Below are 23,323 nucleotides of genomic sequence, written 5' to 3'. Positions count from 1 at the left end.
ACTCCACAACCTCCCTGGGCAGCCCATTCCAATGCCAATCACTCTCTCTGCCAGCAACTTCCTCCTAACATCCAGCCTAGACCTCCCCTGGCACAACTTGAGACTGTGTCCCCTTGTTCTGTTGCTGGTCGCCTGGCAGAAGAGACCAACCCCCACCTGGCTACAGCCTCCCTACAGGTAGTTGTAGACAGCAACGAGGTCACCCTTGAGCCTCCCCTTCTCTAGGCTGTACACCCCCAGCTCCCTCAGCCTCTCCCCATAGGGTTTGTGCTCCAGGCCCCTCACCAGCTTTGTCGCCCTTCTCTGGACACGTTCCAGCACCTCAACATCTCTCTTGAATTGAGGGGCCCAGAACTGGACACAGCACTCAAGGTGTGGCCTGAGCAGTGCTGAGTACAGGGGCAGAGTAACCTCCCTTGTCCTACTGGCCACACTGTTCCTGATGCAGGCCAGGATGCCATTGGCTCTCTTGGCCACCTGGGCACACTGCTGGATCATCTTCAGCCTACTATCTACCATCACCCCCAGGTCCCTTTCTTCCTGGCTGCTCTCATCCACTCTGTCCCCAGCCTGTAGCGCTTCTTGAAACCTTTTGTGTGCTGTATGTCCTGTCTAGTCTAGATCCACTACAGGTTGCTAGGTCTGCCAAACACTGTTTTTCAGTCAGAAGCCAACCTTTGTTCTTTTGCAATAAAAATTCTGGGAAAGAGGCTACTTTTCACCATGTGTTTGTAAGGGTGGTTCATGCCAGGGAGCACTGATCTGCTACAGATAATAAATAGCCATCCAATTGCTTACCTTTCTTAACAGTTCTGCCTCAGAGGAAGATAAAGATTCACCTGCAGAAACCTTTACTGGCTGGGAGCCTTTTTTTTGGTGCATGTTTTCTGTGTTAATATCAAGCAGGATTTAGTCTGTTAAATTTAAGTGGTACATGATGTACGTGTGCAGTGCTGCCAACACTCTGTTTTTCAATGGACGTGCTGTGCATATTTGTTTTAAGCATCAGCATCAGTATCTGACCTGATGAGGTTGAGTTACTCAGGCTCTCTGAATGAAAAAATAATCTTCATTTAAATCTATTTAAAAAAAAAGGCTGTAAAGAACTTTTTTAAACTTGTAAAGTCTTGCATCAGAGCTTATTATTCTGTATTCTGATGGAGCCCTTTAAATTTAAATTACAATGCAGAAATATTTTTGTTACTCAGGTTTCAAATGTTGGAAAATTATTAGCTAATTGCATGAGTGAGCACTGAAATGATAAAAGAGGCTTTTGGAGTTGCAGCTTCTTTTGCAGGTGCAGAGATGTTTTCTTTTCTGGCTAGAACAGTACACCTCAAAGTAGAAAACAGGTCTGACAGCTGCATAAAAAAACATACTCTCTTCCTTCTATCTGTGTTCTGAAACTGATGGAGGTGGCTAAGTCACTACCTAAGTCTTGAGGGATATAAGGTCCAACCCAAAGCAACAATAAGGAGTATATTCCAGACACTGAAAGGCAACATTTTGGAGGACTGCAAGCCAGTAAGGCTGTGTTTGTTTATAGTCAGTGTCCTGCTAACATTAATATCTCATTTTTGGTTAAGAAATGTTTTTTTGTCTGGCACGTGTACAGATGTAGAAGTCTGTCTGCAGACACCAGCTGGGAGAAATGTGCTACTGCACATTGATGGAACAGCATCTGCTATCAGAGCTGAGCCTCTGTGCAAGCCATTGTGTCCAGGGCATTTTGCTTTCAGAGTCTGGATGAGCATGCTTGAGTTTTCTTAGGAGTCCCTGCCCACAGGTGGGAGAAAGTATTTCATTCTGCACCCAGCTTCCCAGAGCCTAGCTCTTGTGTATTGGTGCCATGGCGGCCAGAAGCAGCCTATATACTTGGCCCAACCATAGGGAAGTCTCAGTTATTTTTCTTCCAATAAGACTAATTGCTTTTTCTATATGGTTTGGTAAGTTTTACTGTAATCTTTGTTTTAATGTGTAACTGCCCAGTGTAGCAAGAATGCTGAGGGCAGTTCTGTTCTCCTGAAGGCCCTTAAAGGATTGTGCTGGTCTGAAGCTAGCTAGAATGTTTTGGTGAGAAAGACTAGATTACAGGCTGTGAAAGGAAAACAAGGGTGATGTTTACTTCACTCATAGGCTTGCTGAGATGTATAAGAACGAGAAATAAAAACATAGATAACCACTTCACCTGCTGGGGAGCTCCGAGCTGCATCTTTTTCACTCTAGTCTCTCTCTCTGCCATTTCTTTAATTAATCCACTTTGCTTCCTAACCCCCTGGCAGAACCTCCATTGTTCCTTGGGACTGGGGTAAGGTTGAGAGGGGTGGGAGAGGGTGAAAGGGCAGTTGGGAGCCCCTCCTGGGGACTCAGGTTCCTGGGAGGGCTGCTGTGTTTCTGTGTTACCTTTTACCTTGTCTATTTCTGTATATAACTGTATATATACTGTAAATGTCTGCTTATATATTGTGCTGGCTGTAAATATAAGCTTCATTCAATTTCCAGAGCTGGCTGAGTCTAGTGTGGGTGATTTCCAAAGTGTGGGGGGGTGGGGAACACCCAAACCATCATAAGGATGGTGACTTAGGTAATGTACAGAGCTGTAGATCTTCACATACTGTGGTTTCAAAAGGAATCTGAATGGGAAGCAAATTGTGAGGAATGTTTGTTGCTTGTTGAAAACTGCTACACAGAAACTCAGGTTTTGGATAGTAAGAAAGAGGATGAGGTCAGACAGGGAAGTGCTTTCCCCCCTTTTTAAAGCTATGAAACCTGCTTTTCTCACAGTGATTATGGTTTTCTTTCCCATTTTCAGCACTCTTCCATCTTTCCACGCACACTTACCACAGCCATGACCTCTCCCTATAAGGAGGCTTCCTGCTTTTAGGAAGCTGTCCACAACAAACAGACAGAGGGTGCTTGCATCAGGTTCACCTCAGAGCAGGCTTTCCTTTGATTTCTGATGTTTCAGTCTCATCTCTGTAGGAACGGCTTGCAAGCCACCCTCTTAATGTATGCTCTGTTCTTGCAGGCCAATCTGCCCCTGCTGCAGCGGGAGCTGCTGCACTGTGCAAGGCTAGCCAAGCAGAACCCAGCCCAGTACCTCGCCCAGCATGAACAGCTGCTTCTGGATGCCAGCACCACCTCACCTGTTGACTCCTCAGAGCTGCTTCTCGATGTGAACGAAAACGGGAAGAGGCGAACTCCAGACAGGTGAGCACCACCATGGCTTGTACACCCTGCTCACAAACGTCCAATGGGGCAAATGTGCCAAGCTCCACTAGCAAGGTGGAAGTGTGTGGGTGAGTGCCTGAGGGGAACTGAGTTTGCAGGTCCTGCTTTCACTACTCCAGACAGGTGAGCACCACCGTGGCTTGTACACCCTGCTCACAAACGTCCAATGGGGCAAATGTGCCAAGCTCCACTAGCAAGGTGGAAGTGTGTGGGTGAGTGCCAGAGGGGAACTGAGTTTGCAGGTCCTGCTTTCATTACAGCTGTGCAACAGCTGTGTTGCCTTTGCTTACATGTATATAGAATCACAACATAGATTGGGTTGTAAGGAACCTTTAAAGGTCACTTGTCCAGGGACATTTTCAACTTGATCAGGTTGTGCAGAGCCTCATCCAATCTGTCTTCTAGTGTTTCCAGAGATGAGCACCTCTCTTGGCAACCAGTTTCAGTGTTTCACCACCCTCACTGTAAAAAATGTCTTCTTTAGCTCTAGTCAGAATCTCCCTGCTTTGACTTGAAAACCATTTACCCTTTGTCCATTTGCAAGAGGCCCTTCTTCTGCAAGAAGATGTGTGGCTATAGAGCTACTTCCACATATCTCTGTCTATATAAGTGTATTATGTGCATGCAGTGATTCAGGCAGTAAACTCACCTGAGGATATGCTGTGGTCATACCCACATAGAAGCAGCACTGTCCAGCCAGTACCCTGCTATGTGGTGCATGGTATTTCTGTGCAGCACTAAGTGATGAGCAGCAGATCAGTTCCACATGCAAGTCCTTTGTAGTTGAGGTTTTGTCAGACTAATCAGTAATTATGGAGAAAGTGGCTTAGGCACTCATTGGGAAGTGTAGTCAGAGCTTTGAGCCTTCTGCTGTGCCATGTTTGCACCATGTATCTAATATCCATAAGGGGATTTCTTCCAAACAACAGAAGTGTTCACTGAAAGCTGGTTTGTCATTGAGCTGAGGAGAAGTCCATGCATGAACAGGATGAGTGCATGCATATGGAGAAGAGGAAGCTCAGGGGTGACCTTATTGCTGTATACAACTACCTGAGGGGTGGTTGTGGCCAGGAGGAGGTTGCTCTCTTCTCTCAGGTGGCCAGCACCAGAACGAGAGGACACAGCCTCAGGTTGCACCAGAGGAAATTTAGGCTGGAGGTGAGGAGAAAGTTCTTCCCTGAGAGAGTCATTGGACACTGGAATGGGCTGCCCGGGGAGGTGGTGGAGTCGCCGTCCCTGGAGCTGTTCAAGGCAGGACTGGACGTGGCACTTGGTGCCATGGTCTGGCCTTGAGCTCTGTGGTAAAGGGTTGGACTTGATGATCTGTGAGGTCTCTTCCAACTCTGATGCTACTGTGATACTGTGTGATACTGTGCTATGTGTGAAGTGCAGTAGCTTTAGGGGTGCAGGGCAATTTTCTTACTTGAATAAAGTTCTCTGTTTAGCATTACAAGTATACACTCTAGTGGCTGTTTATTTTTAACTGTCTTCCCATGATGGTGTTAGAATTATGGCTGGCATATACATTGTACCTTTGGGAGGCCCAAAGACTAGATTTTTCATGCTCTGGTTTGCCATGGATTTTGTAGTGTGGAACTTGTATAATGCTGTTCTGCCAAAAAGTACAGAGGTGCTTTTGAAACTTGGAAGTCTCTGCTAGTGAGCCATTGCCTTTGGCTTCACAGCTGAAGTCTTGCTTAGTCTCTGTCCAGATGAAGGAGTCTTCAGCTCCTCTTCAAGCAGTAATGCAGGAGATGAGGGGTAGGCAGTGCTTGTGCTATGGGTAAGATTCTGTGTTTGAATTCCTGGGGTCCTAGATAAGGGCTGTAATGTGGGATGTCCTACTGGCCTGCATACTCTGAGGTGACAAAGCTATCAGTTGCCAGCCTCTGTAGACTGATGCTTGAAATTAGACTCCTTAGTTTGGGTGAAGTGGCATTTCAGAAAAACCCATCCTTTTTTTGACTCTGAACTTCTTTGCTGCCATGAAAGACCTGGAAAGACACAGCTCAGCTCAGCTCACCCATTGCAGTGGTGCCTTGAGTTTAAAAATAAGCTGGCTTTTTTTCAGTGTCAAACAGCTCTGACACTTGTTAATCACAACTGCTTCTCTTCTGACTGTGATTAACTCTTTACAGTGGAGTGGCATTGTGCACTCAAGAGCGTTTTTACTACAGATTCAGTACAAAGAATAAGGTCCTGTTGAAAAGGTTCTTGAATTTACTGTATAGGAGTTCATGTAGCTTTTAATTGGGATAATGTTAAGTAAAGCAACCACAAAAAACTGTCCTCAGAGTCAGAGCATGCCTAGACAGAGTAGTGAAACCAAATACTTGTCTGGCTTTATACCCATTATACTATTAATTATTTTAATTGTTTACAGAGAAGCAGGAAGCAACATCTGGAAACAGAGATACCTTTTGTTTAGATATCTAAGTAGTTTTCAAATATACTAATAAAAATACAAAGGAAAAGAGGAGGCATTCTTTAAGAGGGGGGGTTGCTGTGACTCAGTAGCTGGGAGATGGAAAAAAGTGCCTAAAAGGCAACAGATGACTCCGAGCTGTGTGGTCTGGTTGACAGTGCTGGAGGGCAAGGATGCCATCCAGAGGGACTTGGACAGGTTTGAGAGGTGAGCCCAAGTCAACCTCATGAAGTTCAGTAATGTCAAATGCAAGGTCCTGAACCGGGGTCAGGCAGTCCCAAGCACAAATACATTCTGGCTGAGGAGCAGCTCCAGAACAGTCTGGAGGAGAAGGACTTGGGGGTGCCAGTTGATGACAAACTCCCCGTGAGTCAGCAGTGGTCACTGGCAGCCCAGAAAGCAGCTGTGTGATGGAGTGCATCCAAAACAGTTAGAACAGCAGGACATGGAGGGGATTCTGCCCCTCTGCTCTGCTCTGCTGAGGCACCACCTGGAGTACTGTGTACAAGGGGGGCATGGTACTGCTGGAGAAAGTCTCAAGGAGGGCCATGATGATGATCAGAGAAATGGAGAACCTCCCTTGTGAGGACGGGATGTGTAATTTGGGGCTGTTCAGCTTGGAGAAGAGAAGGATCTGGGGAGACCTTAGAGCAGCTTTTCAGTACCTGAAGGGGTCCTGTAAGAAAGCAGGGAAGGGATTTTTTACAAGGGCTTCTAGTGATGGCTTGAGGAGGTGGATTTAGACTGGAAATTAGGAAGAAATCCTTTAGAATGAGGGTTGGAGAAACTCTGGAATAGGTTGTTCAGGAAGGCTATGGATGTACCCTCCCTAGAGGAGTTCAAGACCAGGTTAGTTGAAGCCTTGAGCAAGCTAGTCTAATGGAAGGTGTCCCTTCCCTTGGTGGGGAGGTTGGAACTAGATAATCTTTAAGTTCCCTTTCAATATAAACCATTCTATGAGTCTTTCCAGGGGAAACTAAGTGCAGTTGGAATAATTCTGTTTGGAGATATGTCTCTTAGTAAATTGTGGTATCTTTCTCACTTGCCAGGGGCAATAATGTGTGTGTAGACATTGTATGTGTGCATGTATGGAAGATAGATAGAAAGAAAACTTTGTATATTTATATAATATAGAATCATAGAATCAAGCAGGATGGAAGAGACCTCCAAGCTCATCCAGTCCAACCTATCCCCCAGCCCTATCCAGTCAACTAGACCATGGCACTAAGTGCCTCATCCAGTCTTTACTTGAACACCTCCAGGGACGGTGCCTGTGTGTATGTATAATTTATAGATGTACATATTAGAAACATAGAATCATAGAATCATAGAATCAGTCAGGGTTGGAAGGGACCACAAAGATCATCTAGTTCCACCCCCCTGCTATGCCCAGGGACACCCTACCCTAGATCAGGCTGGACAGAGCCCCATCCAGCCTGGCCTTAAACACCTCCAGCCATGGGGCCTCAACCACCTCCCTGGGCAACCCATTCCAGCCTCTCACCACTCTCATGATGAACAACTTCCTCCTCATGCCCAGCCTGAACCTCCCTACCTCCAGCTTTGCTCCATTCCTTCTAGTCCAGTCACTCCCTGAGAGCCTAAAAAGTCCCTCCCCAGCTTTTTTGTAGGCCCCCTTCAGACACTGGAAGGCCACAAGAAGGTCACCTGGGAGCCTCCTCTTCTCCAGGACGAACAGCCCCAACTCCTTCAGTCTGTCCTCACAGCAGAGCTGCTCCAGCCCTCTGAGCATCCCAGTGGCACATTTTTTCCATATTTGCATTTTTCTTTCAGTCACAGGTCAGTGCATCCTGTTGGTTGTAGTAGAGGCAAAAGAGATCAGGCAAAGGAAGTGGAATGTGTGTGTTTCACATAGCCACATCCACACTGTGATTTTTTGTTGAAGAGACTCTACATACAGCAATATTTTCTGCTTACAGTTTCAGAACCCTGGTTTTTTTTTTTTTTGGCATGTGCATTTTCCAGTCCTGGTGATTTAGCTGCATATCCAAGCCTACTGTATGTGAGGTTTTATAGAGCAATCTGACAGCAGAGCTTTGTGTTTTACTGAATGTTTTCTTGGTGCATATGGTCTGACATGGATGAGCAGCCACGGTGAGATTTTGGAGTCTATTAAAGTAGCTCATTAAAAAGATCAATCTGTTTCTGTAATAACACTGGGAACCATCAGTCACTGCAAGAGAGAAAAAAGTGACACCTGAGGAGACAACACATTTTGGTAATTTGTTCATGACATGTCATGAACAAAGCCTTCACTCTATTTTGTTTACAACTTTTGCATTCTACTGTTGTAAAGCAAATGGACTAATGTGAGGTTTTGTTTTGATGAGAGAATGCTTAGTTATGAAAAAGAAATAATTTCAAATATATTAGCCACTAACAATGTTTTGCTAATTAGTCATCTTCAGGGTTCTGCACTTTGGCCACAACAACCTCAAGCAGCGCTACAGGCTGGGGACAGAGTGTCTGGAAAGCAGCCAAGAGGAAAGGGAGCTGGAGGTACGGATAGATAGTAGGCTGAAGATGAGCCAGCAGTGTGCCCAGGTGGACAAGAGAGCCAATGGCATTCTGGCCTGCATCAGGAACAGTGTGGCCAGTAGGACAAGGGAGGTTATTCTGCCTCTGTACTCAGCACTGGTCAGGCCACACCTTGAGTACTGTGTCCAGTTCTGGGCCCCTCAATTCAAGAGAGATGTTGAGGTGCTGGAATGTGTTCAGAGAAGGGCGACAAAGCTGGTGAGGGGCCTGGAACACAAACCCTATGAGGAGAGGCTGAGGGAGCTGGGGGTGTGCAGCCTGCAGAAGAGGAGGCTCAGGGCAGACCTTATTGCTGTCTACAACTACCTGAAGGGAGGCTGTAGCCAGGTGGGGTTGGTCTCTTCTGCCAGGCAAGCAGCAACAGAACAAGGGGACACAGTCTCAAGTTGTTCTGGGGGAAGTGTAAGCTGGATGTTAGGTGGAAGTTGTTGTCAGAGAGAGTGATTGGCATTGGAATGGGCTGCCCAGGGAGGTGGTGGAGTCACCGTCCCTGGAGGTGTTCAAGAAAAGAGTGGATGAGGCACTTAGTGCCATGGTCTGGTTGACTGTCTAGGGCTGGGTGCTAGGTTGGACTGGCTGATCTTGGAGGTCTCTTCCAACCTGCTTGATTCTATGATTCTATGATTCAGGGCTTCTTGGAAGAGGCTCTGTTGCATATGACCATGTCACATAGTGGCTTCACCTTTATGACAGCTGCCTACAAAGTGCATGTAGGATGGCAAAAACATCAATTAGAATAGCTCTTAATTTTGATCAAGTTGCTATGATTGTGACTTTGTACTAGTTTGAAGCTAGCTGGGATGTTTAGGTGAGAAGAACTAGATTACAGGCTGTGAAAGGTGATGTCTACTTCACTCACAGGCTTGCTGAGATGTATAAGAGTAAAACCATAGATAAGGCATTTGGGCGCTGCCTGGGCTTTGAGCTGCATTTCTGTCTAACTTCACCTTCCGTCTCTCTGATTAATCCACTTTGCTTCCTAACCCCCCCAGCTGACCCTCCATTCTTCCTTAGGGCACAAGGCAACGTCTAGGGTAAGGTAGAGGGCTGGGAGAAGGTGGAAGGGCAGTTGGGAGCCCCTCCTGGGGACTCAGGTTTCTGGAAGAGCTGTTGTGTTTCTGTATTACCTTTTAACTTGTATACTTCTGTCTATAACTGTATATACTGTAAATATCTGCTTGTATATTGAGCTAAGCTGCAAATATAAGCTTCATTCAAATGTCCAGAGCTGGCTGAGTCTCATCTGGGTGATTTCCAAAGTGGGGGTGGGGGGGTGGGTAACACCCAAACCATCACAGACTTTAAAAAGTGCTGCTGTGCTTGCTGTAACCATGGCACACCAACAAGAAATTCATGCCAAAGGTACTTGGGCACAAATACCAACTTCAACAATCTATTGGGTAAATCTTGTGTGAAGAATCTTCCCCCCTGTCTCAATACAGTGAAGGATGCTCACAGCACTTAGAGCTATGCTCTTTGTAAGCTATGTGTAATTATGAGGAATTTTAAAAGAGTCTTCTCTGTATGAACTGTTAGCAAGGCAATATCAATCTTTCTGTAAGACAGGATTATAATCAAAGTGAGTATTTTACTCCAACAAAGCATTATCGAGACTTGGCCATCAAGGCTTTATTGCTGGCAGTCCAATTTAAATCTAAGCATCTTGCACAGATAGCATATGAACAGCTTTGTCTCTTTCTTGCACACTGACTTTAGTGTTCTTAGAAACTGGTGAAATGCTTTTGATCAAGCAAAGATTTCCCAGCCAAGGCAGTTTTGCATGGTCAGATTTCCTATCCAGAAAATGATTCATAAATGGCAGTAACTTAAAATTGAACTAATAACTTGCATACGCCTTAAAGTCTGTTAAATGGGTAAAGGTTAATGACTGGCATCGATTCTGTTGTCTTTAAATCATGGTTCCAAGTAAAATGACCCAAGCTGTGTGGTGCAGCAGACACATTGAAGGGAAGGGATCCATCCAGAGGGACCTGGACAGGCTGGAGAGGTGGGCACAAGCCAACCTCATGAGATTCTACAAGACCAAGTGCAAGGTCCTGCATCTGGGTCAAGGCAATCCCAAGCACAAATCCAGGCCTGGGCAGTGAGTGGCTGGATGTGATGGTTTGGGTGTTACCTGCCCCCCTACACTTTAGAAATCACCCAGACTAGACTCAGCACACTGGAGAGCAGCCCTGAGGAGGGAGACTTGGAGGTGCTGGTGCACGAGACGCTCAACATGAGCCAGCAGTGTGCACTTGTATCCCAGAGGGACAACCAGAGCCTGGGCTGCAGCAGGAGAAGTGTGGTCAGCAGGGCCAGGGAGGTGATTCTCTCCCTCTACTCAGCTCTGGTAAGACCCCACCTGGAGTACTGCATCCAGTTCTGGAGCCCCCATTACAAGAGGGATGTGGAGATGCTGGAGTGTGTCCAGAGAAGGGCCACGAGGATGCTCAGAGGGCTGCAGCAGCTCTGCTGTGAGCACAGACTGAAAGAGTTGGGGCTATGCAGACTGGAGAAGAGGAGGCTCCCAGTTGACCTTCTTGTGGCCTTCCAGTATCTGAAGGGGGCTACAAAAAAGCTGGGGAGGGACTTTTAGGCTCTCAGGGAATGACAGGACTGGGGGGATTGGAGCAAAGCTGGAGGTGGGAAGATTCAGACTGGAGGTGAGGAGGAAGTTGTTGAGCATGAGAGTGGTGAAAGCCTGGAATGGGTTTACCAGGGAGGTGGTTGAGGCTCCATGCCAGGAGGTGATTTAAGCCAGGCTGGCTGAGGCTGTGGGCAGCCTGCTCTAGGGTAGGGTGTCCCTGGGCATGGCAGAGGAGTTGGAACTAGATGATCTTTGTGGTCCCTTCCAACCCAGACTGATTCTGTGACGCATATTTGAAGGAGCCCATCTTTATCATGTTGCCACTTTTTCAAACAGCAGTGTTGATTTGGGTGCCCATCAAGGAATATGCAACCAGCAGGAGCAAGAAAACCGAGGAAGCATGTCTGTTAGGCTTCCTACACATTCAGCGTTACTGAATGTGCAGATGACAGTGCAGATGACACCAAGCTGGGGGCAGATGTGACTGAGTTGGAAGGCAGAAGGGCTCTGCAGCAGGACCTTGACCACCTGGACAGATGGGCAGAGTCCAAGGGGATGGGGTTCAATAGCTCCAAGTGCAGGGTGCTGCACTGTGGCCACAGCAACCCCATGCAGAGATACAGGCTAGGGTCGGAGTGGCTGGATACTGTGATACTGTGATACTTCATCTCTGTAGGCTGTTTTTGCTTTGAAATCAGATGGATCAGGTGAAAACCAGAAGAAATTAGATTAAATTTGTGGTGGGATTCAGAACTTGCACTCACGTGGGTCTGCCAATTCCTGTGAAACAGGACTGCTTCTTCAGGCATCTAGGGAATGCTGCTGTCTAGAGGGGATGAGACCTGGAGGAATAAGTAGGACTGAAATGAGAAGCAGAATAATAGTAGATTGACTTCAAGGCACCTGACTTATGTCCCTCTTGAGTACTTTGTCTATTAGAGTCATAGAACCAAGCAGGTTGGAAGTGACCTCCAAGATGACCCAGTCCAACCCAGCACCCAGCCCTGTTCAATCAACCAGGTGTTCATGTCCCCCAGCCATCCTTACAGCCTCCAACAGATTCCTCTCTTGAACTGGAGAGCCCAAAACAAGTCACAGTATTGCAGGTGTGGTCTCCTCAGGGCAGAGCAGAGTGGGAGTAGAACCTCCCTAGACCTGCTGGACTCACTTTTCATGATGTACTTCACAAGGATAGCCTGTCCAGGCTATTCAGACTGACAAACAACTTCTCTCCTACATAGGATTTAGCTTAGGAAAGCATAACCAATACCACTTCAACACAGCAGTGCTCAGAATGCATCTCTGGCTGGAATATTCCAACCAAAAGCAGCTCTCAGCCCTTTCCTTCCAGAGCCAGGTTAAAACCCAAGCCCAGAACACCCCTTGGCTGGTGCTCTGGCACAACAGGAGAAAGAAGTACAGTTAAAAAACCAATTAAAACAAACCCAAACCAATCCAAGTTATTATTGCCATTTCCAGTGTATTCAGATGCAGTAAATTTGCCAGTGGTTGCTGTCCTGATGAGACTTTGGAATTTGTCACATGTTTATATAGTTTCTATTCCTGCTGGCAGTTGCACTCTCTCTCCCTCTTCCAGTGGATATTGTCAAGGATTTGGTATCATCCTTCCTCTCATTGACATTAAAGGAAAGCCTGCTGAAGGGCAACAATTAATACGCTGTTTCTCCACAGGCAGTCCCATGGGGTTGGTTTGTGGGGAAGGGTCTGTCAAAGGGCAGTTGGGTTTAGCAGCAGACAACCAAGAAAATTAGATCAAACTTTACCTCCCTGGCAGCAACAAAAAATGTTGTTATTACTAGGAAGATGGATTATGCTATCTGTAATCCGTGAAGGAGAGACTTCTCTTTAAAAAAAAGGCTGCAATATATCAGCTGTTTAATAAAGGCTTTTAGAGGGGAAAAAAAATCTCCTGCAGCAGTTTGTTATTTCTACCCAATAACCTTTCTGTTCAAAGCTAATATTTGGTAGGTTTTGTTTATTCCAACAACCAATACTCCAGTGAAACAAAGCTTCCCTAAAAGGAGTTGTGAACCTGTTGGAGTAATGAGCTCAGTGTGAGATCCAGATTCACAGGCAGAGGTGCAAAGTAGAAACAGCTGATTATTAATTGAATTAACAAGTATCTGTAGTGTAAAAAACTGCCTTATCCCTGATAACTCTTCCTTGTTGCCTGAGCATGAATCTTCTAAGAGTGACGAGGTGGGGAATCTTGAACTTCATTGAGTACTTGAGTCTAACCACATCTCCCTGCAAAATTAATGACAGGCACAGCACCTTTGACTGCAATTGCCCAACTGGTACAAGAATCTCTGTAGGAAGCATTTCTCATCATCTAGAGTCATTCTTGCCCAAAGTCTTAGTGTGACATTGATCTTGATGGGATCTCATCCTGGCACTAGGTATAGTTGAGCCTCAGCACACTGACATGCACTACCTTAAGACTGTAGTAAGGATTTCTCCAGCTTTTGTGTATCAGTTGATTGTTTCAGCTTTGCAATTATATCTCAATGCATCCCAGCAGCCCCTGGCTTCAGGGAAGGCTGCTTGTCCTGCAGCCCAGCTCTGTAAGCCCTCAATGGGAAGGCTCACCCTGCAGTGCTTCTGAAATCACAGGGAGAGTTGGGCAAGGGCAATGTGTCCTTTGTATCCTTTCAAGGAACATTGTTAGGAAACGTCCTTCCTGCAAAGCCACACACTTGGAGCAAAGTGAAGGAACAAACTTCAGTTCCTGAAGCTGCATGTAGGTGGAGGGGGGTGTGTTAGGAACTGGCTGGAGGGCCAAGCCCAGAGAGTGGTGGTGAATGGTGCCACATCCAGCTGGCAGCTGTCACTAGCGGTGTCCCTCAGGGATCAGTGCTGGGCCCCATCCTCTTTAACATCTTCATAGATGATCTGGATGAGGGCATGGAGTCAGTCATCAGCAAGTGTGCAGATGACACCAAGCTGGGGGCAGATGTGACTGAGTTGGAGGGCAGAAGGGCTCTGCAGCAGGACCTTGACCACCTGGACAGATGGGCAGAGTCCAAGGGGATGGGGTTCAATAGCTCCAAGTGCAGGGTGCTGCACTTTGGCCACAACAACCCCATGCAGAGATAGAGGATGGGGTCGGAGTGGCTGGAGAGCAGCCAGACAGAGAGGGATCTGGGGGTGCTGATTGATACCTGCCTGAACATGAGCCAGCAGTGTGCCCAGGTGGCCCAGAGAGCCAGTGGCATCCTGGCCTGCATCAGGAATGGTGTGGTCAGCAGGAGCAGGGAGGTCATTCTGCCCCTGTACTCTGCACTGGTTAGACCACACCTTGAGTGCTGTGTTCAGTTCTGGGCCCCCCAGTTTAGGAGGGACATTGAGATGCTTGAGCGTGTCCAGAGAAGGGCGACGAGGCTGGGGAGAGGCCTTGAGCACAGCCCTACGAGGAGAGGCTGAGGGAGCTGGGATTGGTTAGCCTGGAGAAGAGGAGGCTCAGGGGAGACCTTATTGCTGTCTACAACTACCTGAGGGGAGGTTGTGGCCAGGAGGAGGTTGCTCTCTTCTCTCAGGTGGCCAGCACCAGAACAAGAGGACACAGCCTCAAGCTGTGCCAGGGGAAATTTAGGCTGGAGGTGAGGAGAAAGTTCTTCCCTGAGAGAGTCATTGGACACTGGAATGGGCTGCCCGGGGAGGTGGTGGAGTCGCTGTCCCTGGAGCTGTTCAAGGCAGGATTGGACGTGGCACTTGGTGCCATGGTCTAGCCTTGAGCTCTTTGGTAAAGGGTTGGACTTGATGATCTGTGAGGTCTCTTCCAACCCTGATAATACTGTGATACTGTTCCTGAGCAGCTCTGCTAAGTGACTTAAAGTTTCTTTGCTTTGTTTTTCAGAACCAAAGAAAATGGCTTTGACAGAGAGCCTTTGCACTCAGAGCATCCAAGCAAGCGGCCCTGCACTATTAGCCCAGGCCAGCGGTACAGTCCAAATAATGGCTTATCTTATCAGCCCAATGGTCTGCCTCATCCCACCCCACCTCCACCTCAGCATTATCGTTTGGATGATATGGCCATTGCCCACCACTACAGGGACTCATACAGACACCCCAATCACAGGGACCTCAGGGACAGAAACAGACCTATGGGTAAGGCATGTTGCTCTTCTGCATTGCTTTTCCTTGCAGTTATATTTTGTGTTGTGAACAGGAGGGGGGTCTGCTGATAAAATATTCACCATTCAGGTGTAGCCTTTATAGCTCTTTGTCCATCTAGCTGCTTCTAATGGCCTTATTTCAGTTCTTTATTTGTAAACATGGGTTGAATATTACCTTTATTACATTTTAAAGCAAGAGAGTCAGAAGGAGGAGAAACCTGTGCTTTCACAGCTGTGTAGATGACACAGACACTCAGGTGTCTGGCAGGCAAGGGTACACAGAGCCTTTCATTTTTCTTCAAGTGCCACATTTATGATGATCACGAAATTGATGGAGCCTAGACTAGAGGAAAGTGATTAGCCTCTGGAGAAGTGTTTCGTGTGTAACATCTCGAGTGCAAAGCAGTGTGGGGGTGTCTGCAGAGGATGCAAACAGCAGAAGCATCAACCACACCCCCATGGCACGTTTTGGTTTAATGGGGTGTCTGATGCTTTTAGATTTGCCTAGCTTGCTTCCCATCTGCACTTACTATTCTTCCTTGTTTTAAACAAATCTTCACTAGAGAGAAACATCTACAACTCTTCAGCATCTGTATAGTGGAGGCTAAACAAAGAGCAAGTGTCAGTTTCTGCTGAGTGTTGATAATAAATACTGGTGTGGTTGTATCACGTTGTCAACTGCTCTGATACATGTGCTGCATTTTAACCACATGTTGTTTAAACATCTGTGAGGGGATGGACCCTTAATGATGCTCTGTTGACATGGTAGTAATTACTGAATTTAGTGAAATACCATTGAGTTTAGACCAATATTTTTTTTCTCCACTCTCTGAAGTACAGCCTAGTATTCAGCATATCAAGCTGCCAAATAATTGCCTTGCTGACTTCTTCAAGTAGTGCAAATGAAAAATTATATATTGGGAGTAAATGTTCTATATATATATGTTTTAATGTATATATTCAGAGGGCGTTGAGCCTGTTTTTGAGAGGTCATCTTGTAACCTGCAGAACTGAAGACATTAAATTCAGTAAAACAGTAGCATCTTGTATTTGGAAAAGAGCTAGAGAGAACTTAGAGCAAAGTTTTTAAGCACCCATTACTTTTTGTAGTGACAGTCCTGATAATAAACCAGGTAATGTATGATCTATTTGTCTAATACACTCTTTCCCCCTGCCCCTTTTTCCCCCCTTTCCCTGAGGACTCCCAACATTGTAAACGTGGTTTGCTCCTTTTTGTTAGGGTTGCATGGCACACGTCAAGAAGAAATGATTGATCACAGGCTAACAGACAGAGAATGGGCAGAAGAGTGGAAACACCTTGACCACGTAAGGGCTAAATGTACTTTTCGGTGTTATTGTCTGAAAGGAGCTCTGGTGGAGTCGCCGTCCCTGGGGCAGTTCAAGGCAAGGTTGGACGTGGCACTTGGTGCCATGGTCTAGCCTTGAGCTCTGTGGTAAAGGATTGGACTTGATGATCTGTGAGGTCTCTTCCAATCCTGATGATACTGTGATACTGTGAAATTAAAAGTTTTTTCTCTTGAAACAAATCTGAATCCTAGGACAAGCTTTGAAAGAGATGGTGATTAAATTGCCTTGCACCAGGTGTTGCTGTTAAGTGTATAGTGCAGTATCCTAAATATTACAGGCTGCCAAAAGAGAAATGGTTGATGCCTCTGCAAAGCCCAGATCAAGGAGATAGTGGGTTTGTTCTTGGATTTTTTTACCTCTTCTACACATTTGTAGGTATCAGTTCTAGAGCAGATCTCCTGGCCTCTATGGGGCTGCAGTCTGTGGAGTCTTTTCCTTCATTTCCCCCAGAAATCCATCTGTGCAGAGTTTAGGATCACCAGTGAAACAGGCAGGGGTTGGCGTTCTTCAGACAGGACTGGAAATGTTCATCTGTGTCTGAGACAGCAGGGAGACTCCTTCCTCATTAGGAGATTACTCAGCACATGAATGTTTTCTGTCAGTTTATGAGTGAGCTGTTCTGTGTTGTTTCTCTGCCCCACCCACTGCTGTGAGTAGCTGTTAAACTGCATAATGGACATGGTGGAAAAAACGAGGCGATCTCTCACTGTCCTACGGCGATGTCAAGAAGCAGACCGCGAGGAGCTCAACTACTGGATACGGCGGTACAGCGATGCTGAGGACTTAAAAAAAGGTGGCAACAGCAGCAGTAGTCATTCCAGACAGCAGAGCCCAGTGAATCCAGATCCAGTTACATTAGGTACAGTATCCTCATTCAGATTGTTTGCCTGTCCTCTTTCGGCTCGTTTGCCTGTCCTCTTTCAGCTCAGCCAAGTTATTTGTTCTGACGATTCTTCTTCCGTAATAGCAGTGAAATATTCCTCTCTGTGCAGCACTGAATTCAACAGAACTCTTATGCCCTAATAGTCATGTTATTTTGGGTTTGGGTGATTTGGTGACTTGGTAATTTGCTTTTCATTCAGCGGTGTCTAGAAGTGGTGTGGTGGAAGGTCAGACTGTTGTGTAGGGATAACAGAGCACTGAGATGTGCGCTGACTCCTCATCCCTTCCGTCTCTCTCCCTTGTCTGCTGGATTAAGGCAATCTGTGGGTGTTCCTGGATTGTTTAGCACTGTGAGGCCAAAGGCATTCACCTTCTTGGTCTAGCCTTGAGCTCTGTGGTAAAGGGTTGGACTCGATGATCTGTGAGGTCTCTTCCAACCCTGATGATACTATGATACTATGATACTATGATCTAACTTGGAAGTTGTGTTTCTAAGGAAATGCAGGGAAATATAAAGGGATGGGAATATTTGTATGGAAATGTAGAAGCCAGAAGTACTTAGCCATACTTAGTTTCTATAGAAGAAAGAAACAATGTCTGGGATGCCCACAGCCATGCTTACATGATCCTCTAGGTCTGTGTCCAGCACTGCAGCCTGCCCAAGTGTGCCTGAGTTAGTTTAGGTGCTGTTCATGGTGTAAACAGAGTTTGGCTAAAGCTGCGGAGCCACTTGTGAGGAGCAGACCAAGCAGCTGGACTTCCATCCACTTCAGACCTTCGCAGTCACACTCACATAATACCTCACACAACTACTCTAAGACAAGTTGAGTGTATTAAAACAAGCTTTAATTCGTGGGCTTTCTGGAGCTTATTCATATGCTGGTCTGTTTCTACCCCCATCCGCTCACTTCTGTGGCAGACATGGCAAAGAAGCACGTCTCAGTGATGCCTTTTTATTATGCTCTGCACTGTTAGGAAGAACAGAAAGCTATGATTGCTTGTCTAATATCTATCTTTAAAAAACAGAAATTGTCCATGTCAAGTGCCAGAAACTGTGCTCATTAGTAGGACTGCATGTCTCAGTTATTTTGCAACTATGTAATTTAAACCTGTGTTTTTCTTTTCTCCTCAATAACTTACTAAGTCTAAAACTCATTTAATTGCAAATAGGAAAACAAAAAACCAAATCCAATACCCTCTTCATCTTCCTCTTGGTAAATCTCTAGAGTTATCCCTGTAATATTTAGGGCTTCTTCGTAACAAACAAACCTTTTGTGTGTGTGTGTGTGTGTGTATGAAAAGATCTGAGCCAACAGCTCTACCAATCATCTTCAATCAGTGAAAAGAAGGGTTATGGAAATGCTGCTCCCAACTTCACTAATGAAGTCTAGTCCCTAGAGGAGCCCTTCTCAGAAAGGAGCATTCCTTGTAACTGGGAGTATTAAATGTAACATAATGAAAGACTCACAAATAGGGCATCTGAAATGTTGATCCCACCCTGCAGCTTCACCTTCACCAATACCACTTTTGAGGAAGCCCCTGGATCCAAAGCAATGGTAGGCTTGTTTAGTAAAGCTGTGATGCAAAGAGAGCCAGGTCATGGTATGGCCAGAGCCATACCAGGTGCCATGGTATGTACAAGAAAAAAAAAACCTGAAAGGAAACTCTGTTTTTGTAATTGCCCTAAAGAAGCTGGAACCCTAGACACTCATCAAAACTTTCTGGATAATAGCACAGTCAAAGAAAAATAACAACCAGAACAACAGCAATAGAAGAGAAAGATCCAACATACGATTAGATCCTATTTTATTCATGTCTTTGTCAAGATGAATACTTGGAAACAGCAAAGTCTGTTTGCTTAAAAAGATGTTGGGTGGCATAGCCTTCAGCACTGGAAGCACCAGTCACCTCTGCAGCCTCAAGGGTATGAACTGGTTGGAGACAGTCCATTTCAATTCTAGCATGCCCATTTTGGTTACTTGGCTTTAAAACCTACTTCTGAGATTCATGGACATGAAATTGGGATCTCTTCAGTGATGTAACATCGATGTCAACCATAAATATTGATCAGAAGTTCTTTCATGTCTGACATGTAAGGCAGAAAATACTTACTTTGGAGTCTGTGGAAAGGTAATCCTCCTGTTTGCTCCAATCTGGTAGTGATCTAGTTCACAAAAATGAAAACTGGTAACATTCAGAGGTGTAATAAAACTGAAACAGGGTCTGTGAGCCTTGAGGTGCTCTTTTGTTTAGGGCTTTGTGTTTTGGTTTTGAACAAGGGATTGTGAAATTCTCCCAATATTTTAATTGAAATACCACAGCAGGGTTCAGGGATTCTAAATGTCAATGATTCCCCTTTTTATTTTTTTATTTTTTAAAAACCAAGTTAATGCACCCTTTAAATCCATGTTGTCATCTCCACTAGCAAGAGGGGGGAAAAAATGGGGCCCTTATGGCTGATAGGTCAAGAGTTGGACTGGATGATCTTTGAAGTCTCTTCCAATCACATATATTCTCTGATTTTCTGCCTTTGTTTCTTTTTCTTTATGATTAAAATGTCATCACTAAAGTGATAAGTTCTTGCTATAAGCATTATGCCACAGTCTTCATAGATAGCTTTCACTGGAAGGCTCTGAGCTGAAATTCAGCACAGGTAGTTTGAGTCCAAAGCAAAATGAAGAGAATTCAGGTTGCCATTTTGAGCCAGCCAGACTGGTTTGTTTTCCTGCCATAGATTTTTGTGCTTCTTTTCAATTGACATCCCTGTAAATCATGTTGAGCCTGACAGTTTGTAGTATCTGATCAATATTTTCCTGTTGATATTTTTAATTAAGAAATCAAATTAAGTATTTGATCATTCTTTTTAATGCAGTGTAATCCAATACATGCATTAGCCAGCTACAGCAGCTTACAAGCTTTCATTATTCTCTGAGTGTTGAAGGTAAGATGAGTCCATTCTTCTCAGTCTGAATAATACATGTTTATGAAAGTCTAAAAATGACTCAGACTTTATATATATTCACTTGATGAACTGTGATGGTCTATGAAGTGAATAATACATCATCTGACTCCTCCATTTCTGCTGAAGAATTTCAGTACTATACACTGCAGCAGGACTGCAACTCTCATCCTAATAGTGAATAATTGCACATATCAGACATTGTATACTGAAATACACAGCCACATAAATTAAAGATGAGGGTTCCTCAACGTTGTGGGTTATAAACAAGATCTATAACCTTATTGAGTGCAGCTGTGGCTCTAGATAAGTGGTGCAGGCACACATCAGAAGGTCTGCAGTGATGTTGATGTTTTGTGTCTGTTGAATTTATCTGAATGGAAATCTTACAAAACAGGGTTTGAAATCTCCCAGCTGAAGAGTGCCAATACCTGCAGGATTTGCCTCAGGAAGCCAGGATTCTCAGAAGTGTATGAATTTGTCAAAAACACATAGGTTAGCCATTGCTTGAGACACTTTAAAATGTTAACCCCTGCAGAGCTAGGTAGTTTTTTATCAAAGCTTCTTTGCCCTCATACTTAGAGTCTTAGCCACTCCCATCAGAGCCTCTGTTCATGCTGCCATTATTCTTCTACAGCTACCTGAAAGGAGATTGTAGTGAGGTGGGGTTTGGTCTCTACTCCCAAGTAACTAGCAATAGGATGAGAGGAAATGGCCTCGAGTTGCACCAGGAGAGGATTAGGTTGGATATTAGGAAAAACGTCTTGAGTGGTCAAGCATTGGTACAGGCCACCCAGGAAGGTGTACCCTGGAGGTGTTAAGTAACATGTAGACATGGCACCTGGGGACATGGTTTAGTAGGTGTGGTGGTGGTGGATTGACAGCAGGACTCAATGATGTTAAAGGCTTCCTCCAACTGAAGCAACTCTATGATGATAAAATCTTTCCTTCGCCACTTGTAGGTAATCAGCACTGCTGTGATATGCATGAAGTTCTCAACACAGGATAATTTATACCCTGTAATTCTAGAGTGTACAGCTCCTGTGATGCTGGTCACTGATGCTGTCAAGTATTGCTCTGAATCTGCTGTCTGCACAGGAGGATCAGGCTGAGTTTTGGTGTGCTGCATTGGACACTGTTAGACTGGGCTACAGCGGCAGAAACGGCTGAGGTTGATTCAGTACCTCTGGTTCTTTTTCTTATTCTCTATAAATGAGAACATAATCATGGGTTTAATACTATTCACCTGGAAGTACTGGTAGACAGAATGATTAATGTGAGCCAGCAATGTGCCCTTGTGGCCAAAAGGTAATAGCATCCTGGAGTGTGGTTAGTAGGTTGAGAGGTTCTCCTCCCCCTCTGCTCTGCCCTGGTTATGCCACATGTGGAATATTGTGTCCAGTTCTGGGCCCTTCAGTTCAAGAAGGACCTCAGGGAACTGCTTGAAAGAGTTCAGTGCAGAGCCACAAAGATGCTGAAGGCAGTGGAACATCTCCCTTGTGAAGAAAGACTGAGGGAGCTGGGGCTTTTCAGCATGGAGATGAGAAGACTGAGGGGTGACCTCATTTGTGTTTATCAGGATGTGAAGGGCAAGTACCAGGAGGACAGGGCCAGGCTCTGCTCAGGGATGTCCAGTGATAGGACAAGGGGCAATGGATGCAGGCTGGAGCAGAGGAAGTTTTGCATGATCATAAGGAAGAACTTTTTCACTCTGAGGGTGACAGAGCTCTGCAACAGGCTGCCCAGAGAGGCTGTGGAGTCTCCTTCTCTGGAGACATTCAAAACCTGCCTGGCTGCCTTCCTTGTGACCTGCTCTATGTGATCCCACTCTGGCAGAGGCCTTGGACTAGGTGATCTTTGGAGGTCCCTTCCAGCTCCTTATGTTCTGTGATAGTAAAATAAGACTCACATCCTCTATTCACGTCTTCTAGTTTAGCTCTGAAAAGAAGATTGCTTTCATGGACTCATCACTACTGACTAAACAATAGCAATGTTAATAATATTTGTCTTGCTTGGAAAATATGTTTTTTATTGTCTTCATAAGTGCTTCTTGTCTTTTTTTGTGTGCACCATTCCAAACTATGGGAAAGGCTCTCATAAGCTCTTGATTTAATTCTTCTTGCAGAGGATCTCATTCCTCATGTAAATAATTTGTGGTTGGAATAAGAGCTTGATTGATGTTTATGTTTTGGAAATTTTAACAATTAGCTGGCAATCTGGTCATTTATGTCATCAAATTCCTTTTCTGGAAAGTCATGCCTACCAAAAAATCAGCTCCACAACTCTTTGGTTTTAATTGTAAGTACCAGGCTAAAGGGCTTAAATCAAGGTTATGAAATCCTTGCAGTATCATAGAATCAAGCCGGTTGGAAGACACCTCAGAGATCATCCAGTCCAACCTAGCACCCAGCCCTAGCCAATCAACTAGACCATGGCACTAAGTGCCTCATCCAGGCTTTTCTTGAACACCTCCAGGGATGGTGACCCCACCACCTCCCTGGGCAGCCCATTCCAATGCCAATCACTCTCTCTGTGAAGAACTTCCTCCTAACATCCAGACTAGATCTCCCTTGGCACAACTTCAGACTGTGGCCCCTTGTTCTGTTTTTGGTGGCCTAGGAGAAGAGACCAACCCCCACCTGGCTACAGTCTCCCTTCAGGTAGTTGCAGACAGCAATGAGGTCTGCCCTGAGCCTCCTCTTCTGCAGGCTGCACACCCCCAGCTCCCTCAGCCTCTTCTCACAGGGCTGTGCTCCAGGCCCCTCACCAGCTTTGTTGTCCTTCCCTGGACACGTTCCAGTATCTCAACATCTTTCTTGAACTGGACACAGCACACAAGATGTGGCCTGACCAGTGCTGAGGACAGGGGCAGAATAACCTCCCTTGTCCTGCTGGCCACACTGTTCCTGATCCAGGCCAGGATACCATTGGCTATCCTGGCCACCTGGTTGCAGTAGGGGATAGGAGAACTCAGCAGAATGCACAAGACACAAATGCAAGAAGCCCTCTTCTTTAGCCACATTTGGGATCTGGTTGTGTCTTTTGCTGCAGGTATTGCAGGAAACACAAATAAGAGTGTTTTGATGTTTTGCCTTCAGTTTCCCTGAGCTTTCAAGCAACGTTTTCTCCTGCCACCTCTGTCCCTGACTGAACTGGCACTGTGCCTGGAAGTC

General features: G+C 45.6%; 1 protein-coding gene across 9 annotated transcripts in view; it reads left to right on the top strand.

Annotated features, from left to right (window-relative positions):
- RUNX1T1 (RUNX1 partner transcriptional co-repressor 1) overlaps positions 1–23,323 on the top strand; it is a 267,591-nt gene that overhangs the window by 219,185 nt on the left and 25,083 nt on the right. For all 9 annotated transcript variants that reach the window (XM_064154681.1, XM_064154677.1, XM_064154676.1 and 6 more), the window contains 4 exons: positions 3,029–3,210; positions 14,683–14,933; positions 16,182–16,267; positions 16,967–17,168. In XM_064154681.1, coding sequence (XP_064010751.1) covers positions 3,029–3,210; positions 14,683–14,933; positions 16,182–16,267; positions 16,967–17,168 — 721 coding nt within the window. The remainder of the gene's footprint in view (positions 1–3,028; positions 3,211–14,682; positions 14,934–16,181; positions 16,268–16,966; positions 17,169–23,323) is intronic.

Source organism: Pogoniulus pusillus, chromosome 14 (assembly GCF_015220805.1).
Source record: "Pogoniulus pusillus isolate bPogPus1 chromosome 14, bPogPus1.pri, whole genome shotgun sequence".
Classification (NCBI taxonomy): Eukaryota; Metazoa; Chordata; class Aves; order Piciformes; family Lybiidae; genus Pogoniulus; species Pogoniulus pusillus.
This window is presented reverse-complemented; position numbering and strand designations above follow the sequence as displayed.